The 16,215-nt window shown below is 36.6% G+C and overlaps 1 protein-coding gene across 2 annotated transcripts in view; it reads left to right on the plus strand.

Moving 5' to 3' along the window:
• The window catches only part of FAF1 (Fas associated factor 1), a 152,189-nt gene that overhangs the window by 13,665 nt on the left and 122,309 nt on the right, over positions 1-16,215 (plus strand). For both annotated transcript variants that reach the window (XM_021529210.3, XM_021529218.3), the window contains exon 2: positions 2,788-2,856. In XM_021529210.3, the coding sequence (XP_021384885.1) occupies positions 2,788-2,856 (69 nt within the window). The remainder of the gene's footprint in view (positions 1-2,787; positions 2,857-16,215) is intronic.

The following is a 16,215-nucleotide window of genomic DNA, read 5'->3' on the forward strand; positions in this document are numbered from 1 at the left end:
TTCTCTGTGTGTTTCCCTAAACAAAGCAAAGGCAGGAGCAGGCCAGGTTGTTCTGGGACTGATCTGTCATCGCAGAGCCTTTGGTGTCATGTCATGCTTGCCACTGAGGGACTGCCTGTCTTGTGTGCTTAATTTCTTAGGGAAAAGCAAAGACATGCAAATCAGATGATTTTCTTTAGTTTAGCTCGCAAGACATATGATGCAGGTAGAAAGAAGCAGCTTTAATTTTTGGTTGCTGGGGGTTTTTGGTCTCACGGATGGCTTCTGACTTGATACAAGGATTTGTATGTCATAGTACGTAGTGTTTGAATGTTGAAATGCAATATGATAAGTGCAATATAATAAGATTCTAAATAATCTTAATTTGCTGCAACTCTGATATTAACAGTGTGTTGAAGATCTGGGAATGTCTGATCAATGGCTACATTGATAAGTAGCACTCATTCTTTCCTGATGCAATTCTGAAATGTTTGTTTTCTGTTTTGTTGACAACTAGCAAAAGTGGTCTGTCTGGAAAGTGAAATCTTCGTTTAAGAACTCCTCTAAATCAGTTATGAAAAAGGACTGTAAAAATGGTGCAAAGATTTTTAACCAAAACTGTTTGTCTTGGCTGTTAAGAATTCTGATGATTTTTATTTTCAGCTGGTGTTTACACCTGTCTGTTCTTGTTACCCAGTGACTCTGCATTGCTAAGTGACCAAGAGCAGGCTTCTGTTTTACATTGTAAATCACCAGAAAGATGATTCAGGAAGGATGCAGACACACAGGTGAATTAGCTGTTCAATTACTTTGCCCTCACTGTGATGAGTTAACTCCTTTCACTGTGTGCTCTGGAAGGAGGATAAGCTAATTTTGTTTAGTTTATCACAAAATAAGAGTATGCTGAAGTGAGCTGAATTGATTTGCAGTTAGTATGGGCTAAGAGAAGACAGTGGCAAGTCAGCAGAGCTGCAGGAGTGATAAAAAGAAGGGACAACTAAAATCCTGTTAAATGCTGTATTGTAAGTACCATCTCCTCAGCTTCATCTGCACAGCCCAGGGGTGAAAACAACACATTGTTGGTCAAGTTCTTATTGGAGGTTGGAATATGAGGTAGTGCTTAAAAAGGTCATGCAGATTTTGCATGACTAACAAATGAGAAATAGTAACTATTTCTGTAATGACCAAATTAAGTGTATTTCACTCAAATGTAAACAGAATCTCAGACTTCTGCAGAGCTTTTTCTCAAAACAGGATTTTTTGCAGTAGATATGTATGTTGACATCAGTTCCAGTGTAGGTTGATGGTAGTATGAACTATCCTGTGATTTCAGAAATGACAACAAGCTCAAGGCCTGTACTCTTCAAACCTACTGGCATAAATGTATAAGCATTTGCTGGGATTGTGTCAAAGTTCTGTTCCATTTTTAACTTCAGAAATAACTGCAAGAAATAATGGAAAAGAAGGCAAAATGATGCTTCTGAGGAGCAAAGTGGTATTTTTTTAGCATTCCCAATATGAAGTGGGAGCAATTCAGCATTAACACAGCATGTTCTGGAGTGGAATAATCTTTATCTTGTTGCAGAGAGGATTGATGTGGTCATGAGAGCACTGTGTAGCAGTAGAAACTGCTGCCTCCCCTCTGCAGGCAAAATTCTCCATAATTTCATCTTGTGGTCCTTCAGACTGGTCCGTTTTGTAGTGACAATACTGCATGTAGTGCTTTGTAAGTGTGGAATTTTTTTGGGTTGAATTTAGGAAGAGAGAATTGACCTTGAGTTTTTTCATGATTTCTTCACTTTATGTTTTCATGGTTGTAAATTGGGAAAAAAATAACATGGGAAGTATATGCCCTGATGGCTCTTTATGTCATGGAAGGAAAAAAGTGTCTGTTTAGCCTCCTTCTCTTACAACATAAAGGGAATCAGGAAAACTGACCTGTTTGTTGCTGCTATCTAGCTGTGTACCATTAGTGTTAAAAGGTTTGGTTTTTTTATTTTTTGGGTGCAGTTTTATATACCACAGTTTTATATAACTGTGTGGTAGAGCAGAAGGAACACAATCACGTTTCAGATCTTGTAGAAGTCCAAACCCTCTTGTGTGTTTGAATACATTTAGAATGGTTAAGACGAAAGATAAATTCCAGAAAGAAAGTCAGCTGTTTCCTTTTTTCTCTTTTGATAAAACAGATCTGATATAATGTGAATGGTAGCAAATATGTGGCAGAATGAATAGCAATGCTCTTCCTGCTGAAGTTGAATAGGTGAAAAGGTCTGGGTATCAAAAAAAGGCAGCAGGTTGCTGCATCTCAGTTTTTGCTGAGTAGAGGTGCTCTTGTGTTTGGAATTAAGCTCTGTTCAAAATATGGTTTTATGAGGGTTAACCTTAAAAATGCTATTGTGTTAGATTTCTTGAATTAGGTAAAACCAGTGTACAGGGCTAGAACTTCAAGGTTTTTTTGTTCCCTTTTAAAGTAGTATGAGTGCTTCATAGATTTGAATTCAGAGACTTCTCAAAACACCTTTATGGGACAACACTATTGTCCTGATTTTACAGATAACTACTTGGTCTTGCTTCCCTAGGTGGCTTGCTCAAGGTTACACAAGAGTCCTCTGGTGGAACAGGGAATTGTACCTAAATGTTTGATGTTTAAAACTTGAAGTCTGATTTCTGGGTTACCCGTTTGTAACAGAGAGGGAAACCTATACCTTTCCTGTTGTCCTGCTGAAATTAATTGAATTATAGGTATTAATACCCTGATTTTGATCAATGCTTTTAATTCTGTTTACTGCTTCTTTTTATTTTTAGGCATGTACTGGTATTGAAAATATTGATGAAGCTATAACGTTGCTTGAACAAAATAACTGGGATTTAGTGGTAAGTATTCTAAGAAAATGACTTCATAGATCAACCCCACATAACAGTGACATGGCATTTTGCTAAGACAGCTGGTAGCTTTATTTCAAATTTGGGGGTGTCTCTTGGCTGAGACAAACAGGCTGTTATGTGCAGACTGCTTCTGGCCTGTTAAAGCCTCATCTCCAAGTAAATGTGATCCTGGGTTAAACAAACCCTGCTCTGCTGTGATTATCTTCAGGCTTTTTTAATTTCTTTCTTGTCCTGTAAAGCCATGTTTCATATTGTCATATTTCCTTTAGTTTCCTCTTGTCTTCATTTTGTAAGAAGTGTTATGAAGGTAGTGTTTATAGAAGAAGACCTGTGTGTACACACATGGGTTTTGAGGATTTAGGTTCCTGTGGAAGAAATGGAAGATGAAACAACTTTTTCAAATTTTCATGTGCTTTTAATTTAAAATTAGAATTGTTGCTCTTCTGTTGTTGGTGGTTGTGCAGAATTGAGTCAGATAATTAAAGCCATAACTTTTAGATTTGGTGATATCCAGACATCATTAAGTACAAACAAAAAACCCAGCAAATACTCATCCTGGAAAAACCTCTCATTTATTTTGTCATAAGGTTCAATGTGCAGACAAATAGGAAGAAACCAATAAAACCAAGCAAAGTAGACTTAGGTGTTTTAAGGCTCTTCATAGGATTAGTAAATAAAGAAACTATTAATCCAATTTCTTAAGGTTTAGAAGTGTAAACTACAGCAAACTTAATTAAAAGGTGAGTAGTCTTCCTTTAAACTGTAAAACTTTCAATTTCCTCCTTGTTTTTTTTTTTTTCTCTTTTCCAAATGAGTGACCTTTGGACCAGCCCAAAATATCAGAAAGTTATAATGAAGAAAATTAGATTTCATATCAGATTAGATTTCATTAGATTTGAAAATTAGATTTCATATTAGGTTTGGCTATCCATAGCCAAAATTGGTTATGGATATAGTTTCAACTGTAACCTATTGTAAAAATCCAGTACACTTGAAACTACATGTTAAAATGAACACAGTCTTTATTTTTCAACATGTCAAGGTATGAGCAAGTGTGAGACACCAGTGAGCAGAAGGGAGTGTCTGTCATCAGTAGCTTCAAACAGAAAAACCCAGATGTGTGTTGAGTGATGGAGTTAAAACATCTTTTGTCATAGTTTGTAGTGACATGGCATGAGCGCTTTTAAAAATTCAGGTGTTTACTGGAAGGCAAGGAATAGCCTTGTGCATTTTGTTCAGGTTGTGAAGTTCCCAATACAATCCATTAGATCTGTTGCATGTGATTTTGGGGGATTTGTAAATTGTGTGCATTACAATAAATGGCCAACAGGTTGGGTCGAATGAGAGAGCTGCCATGAAAAATGGTCAGAATAAATAAGTCACTTCTGAGACTCCAGAATGAGCAGAAAGCAGAGTGAAGTTTCTAAAGCTATGAGAACACCTTTAAATATTTAATTTTATTAGTTATTACTAGATGATCTAGAAGTAGAATATAGAGAGGAAAGAAGTAATGACCCAAATGTGCAAGCTTAAAAAAGGCATAGGGAAAGTAAGAAAGGGTAGAAAATTAGGAATGCAAGAGGTACTTGAGGAAGGTACATAGTTTTTAAAGCTAGGCAGAAGATGAATGAGCGGAATAAAAAGGAATGTCTATGAAAAGGAAGTGGTAAGTTGTAGAAGAAAAAAATAATATTGAGGAGACTGTAAGTGAAGGAGATGCCCTAAGGGTCTGTCATTAACAGGACACTGGCTCATTTTTATTCAAAGTAGCCTTGTAAAAAAGGGAGTGGGAGTGAAAGCCAAATCCTGCTAATCTAACAAGGAGGTAGAAACCAAAGAATGAAGGAAGAGAACAGTGAAGAAAAGGAGTTCCTGGGGTGTGAGAGAATCAAATATCTCTGTTAGGAAAGGGTTTTTAGCATTGCAGAAGAACTTGAGGAAAGGCTCATGACTTACCAGAAATGTAGTATTTTTTATTTTGGAATTAAAAGTGCATGATCCATGTGGTGATTTTTTTTTGTTTGTTTGTTTATGTTGCATTTTTTTATAACTTAGATTCAGTAGTCAAGTACAGATTCAATGCCTAGAAACTGGGGAGGGTTTGCTTTAATTCAACCAAAAGGTCTTAGGGTTTTTTTAGCTGAGATGATAAACTTATGAAATCCTTTAGTTTGGCACTAAATACGTTGTTCAACTCAGAGCAAAACTTCTTTTGATTTCTAAAAAGGAAAGTAAGGAAAACCAAACTTGAAGAACTTGGGTCACAGTTGATGAAGACAGTAGTGAAGTAATAATGATTTTGGTAAGGGCTCCTCTGCCATCCTTTGGCTCCCAGTGTTCAGTAAATGGCAAGAACACAATTTCTGTTTTCTCTAATTTCACTTCGTTTTCTGCATCTGATTCGGAGGCTTTTAAATGTCGATTCCTTTACTTCTATGATGTTGGAAATAAAATCAGAAGTCAGTATTTGATGAGGAAATCTTCTGTGGGGCACCCAGGCTACTAAGTAGGAAGCTAAGCAAATCCCATTCAGATGTCATCAGCCAAAGCTCAGGGGCACTCCCGCAGCAAAAGGGGGAAAAACCAAAAACATAAGGAAGTTCTTGTCTCAAAGAGATTGTTTACTCTTGCTTTTCACTCAGTAAATCTGTATCTCAATTCCATGTTCCTGTTCGGGGAAAAAAGTCGTGCATTATCAGAGGCTGTGCTAAAGACCCACGTTGAAGATTCCCTTGGGCACCTGTTGCTTCTTGAACTCTCTGACACTCAGCTCAAGGGCGTTGTTATTTCTCTGGGACGTCAGCCAAAATAACCAAAAGAAGGAGCCCTGGTGAGCTGGAAAGCAGAAGGATCCCAAACAGAAACAGAGAAGTAGGTACTGACATGGGCTGACAGAAATGTACATCAGAATGCAGAGACAGTAGAGGTTATTAAGTTCACAAAACAAGTTTCTTGCATTGTGCTACAAGTAGTGTGTGTTTGTGTAAGCTTTTCTAAGGATTACTTTGCTTACACTGAAGAAATATTCCTTCTGCTTACTTCATCGCTGCATTTTTTCCCTCTGGTCTTGCTAGAATTTAGTATTAAGGGTTAAAATGTCAGCAGTGTCTTTCTTCTTGCTGTTACTAAGTTCTGTATCTTTTGGACATTCGGTTTTACCTTTAAACAGAGCTAAACCTAGGTTTAGTGTAAGGCTCTCTTTTCTGAATTTAGTTTTTCTAATAGTCACTTTTGTTTTTTCTTAAGAATTAAACAGAATTCCTTTTTCTTTTCAGTTTAGAACTGAAACGTCAGCTTCCTATTTTAGAGCTCTAAAACGTTACTTTACTCCCTCTTAGAAGTCTTCATCTCTAATCCTCTATATGGGATACTCTAAGACAATATAAACTGCCTCTAATTTATCTTGACTTGGGTACTGGACGTAAATATCTCAGGGTTCTGTATGTTTTATAGTGCTCAAAGCAGTTCTATGTGTTTTGCAGTAGCTGCTTGAAGCAATACAGGAAACTGTCTTTCATAAATGTTTGGTTGCTTGGCTTTGTTCAAGTGCTCAAAATAAAATTGGTCACAAGAGTGCTGCAGAGGAATTCATATGCAGCAGCAGTGTAAAAACTGCTTGGTGGGATCATGAAGCCTAATTTTGCCAATAATTAGTTCCCCTCTGGTGCAGATGACTTGGCCTTTGTGGTGGTCTGCTACATATAGAGCAGCTTAGGGTTTTTCTGTGTTAGAACACTGTAGCCTAATTATAGGGCTTATTATAGGCTGGGCGACGAAATGTTTCAGATGTTCTGTGAGATACAGAAGATCAACATAGATAATATAGTGATCTCTTCAGGCATTCTGCTATAAATGGCTGCAGCTCTCTTAAGCCTCCCAGGGTTGCTGGTATGTTATTTCTTTTAGCTCTATTAATTTACAGTAATTTTTACCATCTGAGGAAGCAGAAGTTAGGAATTTCTGTCCATTGTAAAGGCTGGTGGTTTCATAGCTTGTCCATTTAGACTCTGACCTTCTCTTTTGGCATGTGAAGGTAAGAATGACAAATACATCTTAAACTTTGTGTATAAACAATAAAATAAAGGTGTGAAAAATTCCAACTCTGTGTCTGTTGATAAGTTTCTGATGATGGTACATATTTAAAGAAAATCACCTCTTAGTGACTTGACCTTATGCTCCGTGGACCTTTGTTTATGTGAGATTATTACACAGGTGAGAGCTCTTTGCTCTCTTGAGATCCCGTGCTTGAATCTGTGCATGAAAGTAAGTGAAGTGGTCTGCTCTGCCTTTCACAGATTTAATGAAAAAGTCAAGTCTTTCATATGCAGCATGACTTTATATTCTGTATTGGTAATCAGAACAGGATTTTTGAATGAAGAACAGAATTCACCACACTTAATTTTCTGCTTTTTCCAGGATGGCCATTTCTATTTTTACTCCTGTTCCCTGGTTTAAAATTGTTTTTATTTCATGTCTTTTCCAAGAGACATTGTAATATAGGTACTTTTAGTATTGCTTTAAGAAAAAAAAAAATAATCAAAATTTATTGATGAGGGGGGAGAGGGCCATTTACTTTCCAATATTCAGATTACTTGTAAATATATGTTTAATGATTGTATGTATACAACCCCTTCCAATTTTTTATTTTCAAAATGACCTTTGTGCCTTCCTGCTATACTTGGCTTGATTATTCTATATTCTGGTAGAGGATCAAAGCACAGTATAGCTTCAGTAAAACCAGCAGTTTAGTGCACCTGGAGATGGGATGAATTGCAGTTCCTGTCATACTCAGGTTCCAAGAATCACCTGACAAGAAATTATTCTCTATGGAAGGAGAAACTATATATTTTGAACATCTGTTTTTATAAAGCTTCAACTCTTAACTAGAACTTCTAATTTTAAATGGATAACTTAGATGGGGGTTTCTTGCATCCTGCTTGTAAACATCTTGGAAAATATTTGTCAGGGTTTTTTTTTTTTTTTACTCTAAGTACTAATTTTGTATATGTGTATTTACATCTGTGTAATGTCTTGTGGAAAAAAGTAACTGAACAGACAAAAGAATTGAATTGAGAAAAATCAGGTAGGACTTGGCAATTTTTTATTTCTCTTGGAGGTGCCCATTTATGGGCAATGGGAATGGCAAAAAGTGGGCTCTTGACAGTTATCAGCAATCTGTTGTTTGTATCTTCCAATGCTCTAACCAGTAACAATCCTTTTGTTAAAATGTGTAGCAAATTTGAGTAGGAGCTGGGAAAACTGATACCCTTAGATTGTTTTTTGTCTCTCTTTCTCTGGTTTGCCCTGATACAGCTTTGATGTTGTCTCTCTCTGTGTGTTATTTTGATTGATTTGAATTAGTCTGCCTCCAGAAACTAGGTGATTAATTTGAGTTTGGCACACAGCCCTTTCTTTTCCTTAAATGTGGGGCAGTGTTCAGTGTATGTTTATGTCCTGTGTTCAGCAGCTCTGCTGTTGCATTGCAAGGCTGTGTTTCAGTGGCTGGGAACCAGGACTGCACTTCATGGTGATGGTGTTCATCACACTGGCCCTTCCATTTTGTATTGCTGACCTGCTGTTTTCTTTACTTTAGAATTGCACACTGAATATGGCACAGATTTGACAGCACTCACTGTGGGACCAGTGAAAAGTTCAGGGTTTATTCCTCTCATTAGAACTAGATCCGAGGGATTTTCACTGTTGGGAACACGGGCTTGTCTGTGTATTAATAACATTCTCCCTGTGGTCAGATGAACAATCACATCTGCCTGCTGGAAGCAGAGGTTTGTATATTTTTTTCTTTTTTTCTAAGGAACATTTAAAGTTTTGTTTTAGACAGGTGTTCTTTTGTGGATCTGGGTGTCCTGTGGAACATGTTCTTGTCAGCTCAGCAGGTTTATTCTCACTGTTACTGCAGTGAGGAGCCTGTCCAGCATTCACAACCCTGCTGCCAGCAGAGAGAAGGAAGAAGGAAGCCCTGGGTTTGATAATCCCAAGGAGTGTTGGTGGATGGGCATCCCATGGGCATGGTGCCTGTTCTCCAGGAAATTCAGGAGTTGCAGGTTTTTTTGTGTGTTCAACTGCAGCATTAATCTCTCCTAGTAGGACACAATTGTATGTGAACTTGTCTTTTACAAAGGACTATAGAAATCCCCTTTGGAAGTCTTTGATGTATTTTCTGTTAAATTAGGGATCCCTGCTTGCAAAAATTGTATTTCTCATTCTCCATATTTCCAGCGTTTTGCAGCTTTCGAAGTGACATTTGTGTGTCTTTGAGTAAGCTCAGATGCATGCTGTGTATTTTATACAGCTGGGTGGTAGCACAGAAGGCTTGTTGATTCTTAAAAACAGTATTAAATTAATTGTTTTTACTTTCTTTCAAATGCCATAATCTTTGCTAAAACACATTTCCTTTTAATGTATTTTTTTAATGGAAGATTATATGAAATGTGTAGGACTGTAGGCAGTTGTAATAGTGGTGTGTCTTTCCACATAGCTGTATGCACATTCATTCATTAAAAAAAAAAAACAAAACAACCCCCAAAAACCTACTTTATTTATGTGAGGGTAACAAAGGGGCTGTGATTATGTGTTTTATGGCTGTATTTTGTTGCTGTGATGAAGTATATGAAATTTTACTTCTCTTTCTGACCAGAAAGAGTGGAGGAGATTCTTAGGTAAAGCTTTGCTGGCAATATTGTAAATTGAAATGTAAATTCTGTCTCTCCTTTTCAAATAACAGATGGAATTTAGTTACTTAAATAATTCAGGTTTTCAGCTACTTAAGAAATAACCTCAAGTTTTTCTTGTATAGTGATCAAACAAGCAATGGGACTAATATATGTAGATTTCTGTTCATGGTGAAAGACTCTTGTTTCTTTTAACAGAGAATTTTGTGCTCTGAGAATAAACAAAAAGCAGCACCTGAGATCCCAGTTCTGCCCCGTAGTACTGCTGAAGCTCTGTGCTTGCATCACCCACCAAAAATAGTTTTTACAAATACTTTTTTTAGAGGTGCTATCTCTGTATTGGTAGTTTCTACAAAGATTGCTTAGCATTCATTTGTCCTGAGCCATTCAAATTTCAGAACAAATTTTTAGACTATACAGTGAATCGGCTGCTATGAGGTATGTGTAGTTTATTACCCTGTGACTGTGACCTATTTAGTTGAACTAAAAATTGCACACATCTTATAAACACGTGTTTGACAAGTGTTTAGTCTGTCATTGAGTCGTTGGGACTATGTGAGTAGGAGAAAAACTAAGTAAATTATTTAAGAACAGCATCTGTGCCAGTGCTTTTTGGAAGTGAACGTTACTTGTGAAAAAATTTACCACAAAAGCTAGGAGCCATCAAGAGCCATCAGAATTTCAGAGCAGAGTGTCTTAAAAATGGATTTACTTACAATACTGTTGAATATCTGTTGAACAGAAACTGTTGAACAGTTTCTAGTTTTATTTCAATAAAGTCTCCTTAGTCTGTCCTGGGTTGCTGCCCCCAGCTGTTGGAGAAATGCTGAGACAACTTGTTACATTACTTACTTCATCTTGGTATTTTCTGCTTTCCAAACTTTTAAACTAAATCTTGCATAACTTTTTTTTTTGATTATGGATTAGTGATTAGGCAGTTGGCTGACTACAGCTGGGGTCATTGGAATACTGTTGATATTTCATATTATTATGGCTTTTCAGTGAAGGGTTCTTAGGCTTTTGGCAGTACTTCTATGACTTTTTGTGTCCTGAGTTCTTGTGTCCTGAAATTTCTTCCCTGGTAGTACTTTCTAAGACCTAGTATGTTACCATGAATGACTAAACTCAATTTTTAAAAAATAAAACTGAACAACAACAAAAAAAAATATTGTCATGAGGTAGCTTATCCCTAAACTTCGCATTTTAGTGTTGCCTTTCAAATTTACATACAATAACTAGCAGAGGGGTAAAAATATGGGCATTCAGAACATTTTCCAGCATTCATGTCAAGGCATAGCCTTTGATTTATCTGACTCTCCTACTTTCTATCTATGAATGTTTTTAGGAGTAATAAGATATGTTTTGGTATTAAGCATGAGCATTCCTTGCTTATAGAAGGTGAAGCAGCATTAATGTCAAAGCTGTGACATTGATGACTAAGACCAAGGTACTTGTATGCATGTCAAAACAGAGACACCTCATGGGCTACTTTCCCTTTCTGTGTGAATGAGTTTTGAGTGGGTTGTTGAGAGTAGATTATTTTGCTTTATTCCTGCTGAACTAGAGTCAGCTCAGGTACATCCTGATCCTTAAGCTTCTTAGAAATCTGTACATGGTCTTTACTTTCACTGTGCCAGGAAAACACATTCAGTTATGAATATTTTATTTCCATTGCACTTCGTTTGGGGAATTAGGCAGTGGCAACCTAGAATTAAGGAACTCTGCAAAATGCAGTGGGCTTTTTTCCTCAGAACTTTAGAAGTATATCTAACTGTTGAAAGGCTTCCTAGTGCATTTAGGCATGTTGTAGGAGTGACAGGAAAAAATTTGCTGAAGCCACCAAAGATGTAGGAAGAAATGGGAAACCACATCTAGAGTGCTAATTGTAAATTATTTCAACGCGTGCTTTCTTGCTGATGAAGTGAATCATCTGTATGAATGTATTCATGTGGCATTTTTTGATGAAATGTTAATTTTTTGCTTTATTAGCAATTCTATTGTTTTGCAGCTTTTCATGAAGTATATTTGTTGTAAAGAAAGCAAGCTGAAATAAAGCAGAATGCATAGAAGACATTTCATTGTAGTTCAATTACGGTTTTTGGTTAAATTTTAACCACGATGGAGACAAATATTGTCATTCTGTATAAACTTTGTGGGTGTAACTTCACGTCTAGCACTTGGAAATACTTTTGAGACTTGCAAAGCTGGGGAGATGCCAGCATGTATAACATAAGCTACAGGAAAAAGCTGACTCATTCCTTTGCCTTGAAAAGCTTGCCAAAAATAACACTACCTAGGTAGAGATTGCTTCTCTTACTACTGAGGCACAATTTTGTTATTCAAGTATTACTGAATTAATTAAAAACCTAAATGGAATAATATTTTTTTTATTACTTAAACTCATAGCAGTCAATTTTTGGAACCTCTGAAAATAATGGTTTAGAAGTAGCTGTGTGTGTAGTAAGGTAACCTTGTTTGTAAAAAGCCTCTTTGTGGTTAAAGTGATTGGTATTTCTGCAGAAGGTTTCATGGAATTTCTTGTTTGGAATACACATCTCAGACTTGCTTGTAACAGGTGAGATTTGGTAGTTGCATAAAGCTGTTCAGAAGCCACATTCCTCTGCTTGGGAATCTCAGGGTCCAGTGTGGATGTCTTGGGGCAGAAAGACATGGTGATAGTTAATACAGCTGGTTTCAGTAAACCTTTGTTGTATTAATCCACATTGATTGCAGGATTTGACTAATACAGGATGATTTCGTCAGCACCGGTTACTAAAACTTTTGTGGTTTATTCTGGAATTTTCTACATTTTTATTGTTGTAAACTGCAAGAGAAGTCTGTGCATGGTCTTGTGTTTTATCCAGTTTCCCAAAATGACAGTATAAGGGTCAGAGCAATTGTTTTGATGTGTCTGCACCTGCCAGTACCCATTATTACCAGTTCTGATGAAAATTATTCCCAAATCAGTATTTGCAAAAAAGAAAGTTATTAGCAGAGCATTATTTCAAAACATCTACTGTTATTACTGGAATATATGCATACAGCAGAGTCCTGTGAGTAGTTTCATTTTAAGAAATACTTCTGTGCTCAAAAGGAACTAATAAATCTTTGCACTTCTCCAGTTTTGCTTTACTGTTGCATGTGAAAATGTTCCTTTGTCCCTTAGATTCATGGTTCAGAAGCAATTTGAAATTCACTTTTGCTTTCTCAGTCCTTTTGTGGATGCTTTGTCTCACTAAAGCTTTCCTTTATCATTTAGTTATTTGGTTTTCCTCTTTCTGGATAATATTTGTTCAGTTTTGGTTTTGCTCCCTTTTTTTTTAATAAAACCCCTTCTCTCCATTGTGGAAAGCATTTGGAATTCTATTGTCCATTTATTTTGTTTGAACATCAACTAAAGAATGGATTTTAAATATTTAGGAAAAGTTTATAATGTGAAAACAGAAAATTAGAGTAGGAGTATTGTATATCAGGGAGAATATCACATTTAGCACAAATTAGGAGTAGAGTTATTTGCAGTGGACTGACAATTGTAAACAGAGTTTTATTAATTACCCCTTTTTTTGCTGTGGAAATATGTAATAAAATAAAAAAGACAAAAAAAATTGTTATGAATTCTTAATGAGGGACTTTTAGTGTATTTCATTACACTTCTTTAAATTCAGTAAATCTTGAGTGATTCTCAAGCACAGATGAATACAGACTAATATTTCCAAAATATAACAGCTGGAGTTTTTTTTTCTGCAGAACTCAAAACCACAGTATGTTTGTCTTGTGTGTCATCTCACCCTCTGTAGTGAGGTTTTGTATGTTAGTTTTGGTATTATATTCACTTAAACAATCAGAAAAAGAAATCTAATATTAAATGCTGAAAGAGTCAAATATTAAAACCAGTTTTTCTGTGTTCTGAGTATGAAACAACAAAATGCTTGGTTTTTTTAGTTGTAATTCTAAATTCTGTCCTACAAGTGGCTAACGCCTCTTCCTGTCTTTGCCTCTGTTAATGTAGAAAACAACATGGGGTAAACTTTCTGCATTTGTGATGTGACATGAATTATTTTTATATTGAGAATATATTAAGTGTATAATAGGAAGGAGAGGCAAAATGAATAGTAAAGAGACAAAATGCAGAACTTTGGTTTTTTAGCTTGCCAGACATGTTAAACTGAAAATAAAATCTGAGTTTGTAGCATCTGGGGGAGTATATAGATTTTTGGAAGTCATAATAAATAAATCCTCTCATAAAAAAAAAAACCTTTTACTGAGTTTCATAGAAATAATTAAATATGTGGTTTATGAGGTTACTGTGTTAAGTTGAATACACAAAAAAATTACTAATGCTGTAACTCTGAATGTGTCAGAAAACTGGGGGGTTGGAAGAAAATGCCCCATGAGCAAGTTACTCCATTATAATTCCCTGTGACTTTCTGAAGCACATGATGTCATTTGGTTGGACATCTTTGGGTTTTGATCATTTACTGTGGCAGTTCCTATTACCCTGTCTCGAGATCTCATTTGTGTACTGCGTTTGTTTAATGTAAACCTCCTCAGTTTCTAGGTAAACAAATGTAAAGCTCTGCAAGGGCTTTGCTAAGTAGACTCAAGTGGTCTCACTTGCTGCAGGCAGTGAAACTTAAATAAGGCTTTTGGAATTCTCTGGAAGCAGCTTGTGCTGGTTGTGTTAAGCTGGTTTGGTTATTTATCCTGGTGAAACTCGTGCATCTCTCGGGTTATTTACATCTCAGGATTGTTCTTCCAGCACTGTGCTTCTCCAACTTGCTTTCTCCTTTTGCTTTTGCATGTGTTTTCTAGTGCCCTGTTTTGGAGAGTTGATCTTGCTGTGTGCTTTGTAAAACCTCTTTCTCTTCACTGGGATGGAGCTTCCAAAGGAGAGATTTTCAGGGGTCTGTATGTGTGAGCCACAGCCATTGTGTGCTCTGGAGGTTGGGAAGGAGAGGGGAGGAACATGAGGTGGCCACTGAGGAGGAGCTCCCTCCTCACCCATTGCAAAAGCCTTTAACTGCTCTTTTGCCTGGGACTGCCTTTAGCTCTTAATTAATCTAAAGATTCCTTTTAAATTCTGCGAATTCTGGAAATTTAAAAACTACCTGCCAGCTGTAATTCATGAAGAGGAAGGAACCCCTTGTCTCGTTTGAATATTCAATCACTGTATGTAGACTTCTGCTTTTAAATAATATGATTGGTAAATCCAGTCGATCTTCAACCTTTGTGGAAAACCCCTGAGTATTTACGACTTGTGACTTGAATATTTGTGCTAATTAAAACCCCATATTATTCATAGGACCCTGGGATGAGAGTCACTCTAAGATGTGCTTCATTGCTTTTAAATGGTTAGCACTAAAATTGTGAATTTTGAAGGAAGTCATTGATGTTGTTTCAATAGGTAGTTAAGGAATGGTGGTTCTTGGTTTTCTTTCTAACACTGTTTTGTACTCATAAAAAAGAGTCACAATTAGTCAGAATGGACTAATCTAGTTAATATTGCCTTGAGGAAAAGTTCTAAATTTCAGTCTGCTATACAGTGTTCTTTAGGTACCTAAATAATTTCAGAATGCCATGGATTTTTTTATGTTGTCCAGACTTTTAATGAATTTGGTAACCTTTCATTAACCCTATTGCTTTATTGTACCTGGTGTTTTCGAGAAACAAAAAAGTTGAATATATTTCAGTACGGTAACTTGGAAGTGTGCTGCTGAAAACAACACACCAAAAAATATGTTACTTTGAACCTTTGTAATGGGCACTTGTAAATCCAGTGTTATATTACATTCTATATGACATCCCTTTTCATTTAAAAAACCCCCAGGACTCACAGGATCTTTATCAAGATAACCTGTGCTGTTGGATGGTGGAGTCACAGGTTCTTGAGACTGGAAGTTGTTTCTGGATGTCTCTCTGGCCCAAGGCAGGTCCAATTAGGTCAGGTTATGCAGTACTTAATGAATTTTTAAATAAGCTGTTCCACCTCTTGGCTATATGATTGCTATCCCTAAACAAAATGTATAAATCAAGAAGAGCTACATTCAGTTTATAATTTAATGAAATAAATTGTGGGCCTGGTAGTTGTTTGAAAGTTGCCATCAAAACAGAAATTATTCCATTTCAGGATGGGACAGCGTTATGGCAGAATTTGTGTATGGATAGCAGTAAGGCACACCTAGGATTCTTGGCTTTGGGAAAAATCTTCTGAAGCCCCTGTAATTTTCCATTTAAGGTGAACTTTACTCTTGAAGCAGTTAGAAAGCTCAGGTACCCTGGATCCAGCAGGGGCACTCATGGATATGCAGTGTAAGAGCAGCAGAGGCACAAAGTGCTGCTTCCTGGCATCACTCTCAGCAGCAGGTTATTGGGAGCTGAAAGAGCTTTCTGATCCAGACATGGTTTCTTTATATCAATAACGCATAAATAAATTTAATGCACTGATTATTAAAATTGTTTCAAGAGTAGCACACATTTTTAATGACTATAAGTTAGCCACACGGGCTGGTTTTGGTGATCACAGGTCCCTGTTTGGGGAGACAAAAAAATGTAATATCTTGAAATGTTTGTATAAACCATAGAGATGTGAGCCTCTCTCAAAGGGGGCTGACACTGGGGAGGAACAGCCTGGAGCAGATCTTGCCTTAGTAACGTGTTC

The sequence above is a fragment of the Lonchura striata genome, chromosome 9 (genome assembly GCF_046129695.1).
Source record: "Lonchura striata isolate bLonStr1 chromosome 9, bLonStr1.mat, whole genome shotgun sequence".
Taxonomy (NCBI): domain Eukaryota; kingdom Metazoa; phylum Chordata; class Aves; order Passeriformes; family Estrildidae; genus Lonchura; species Lonchura striata.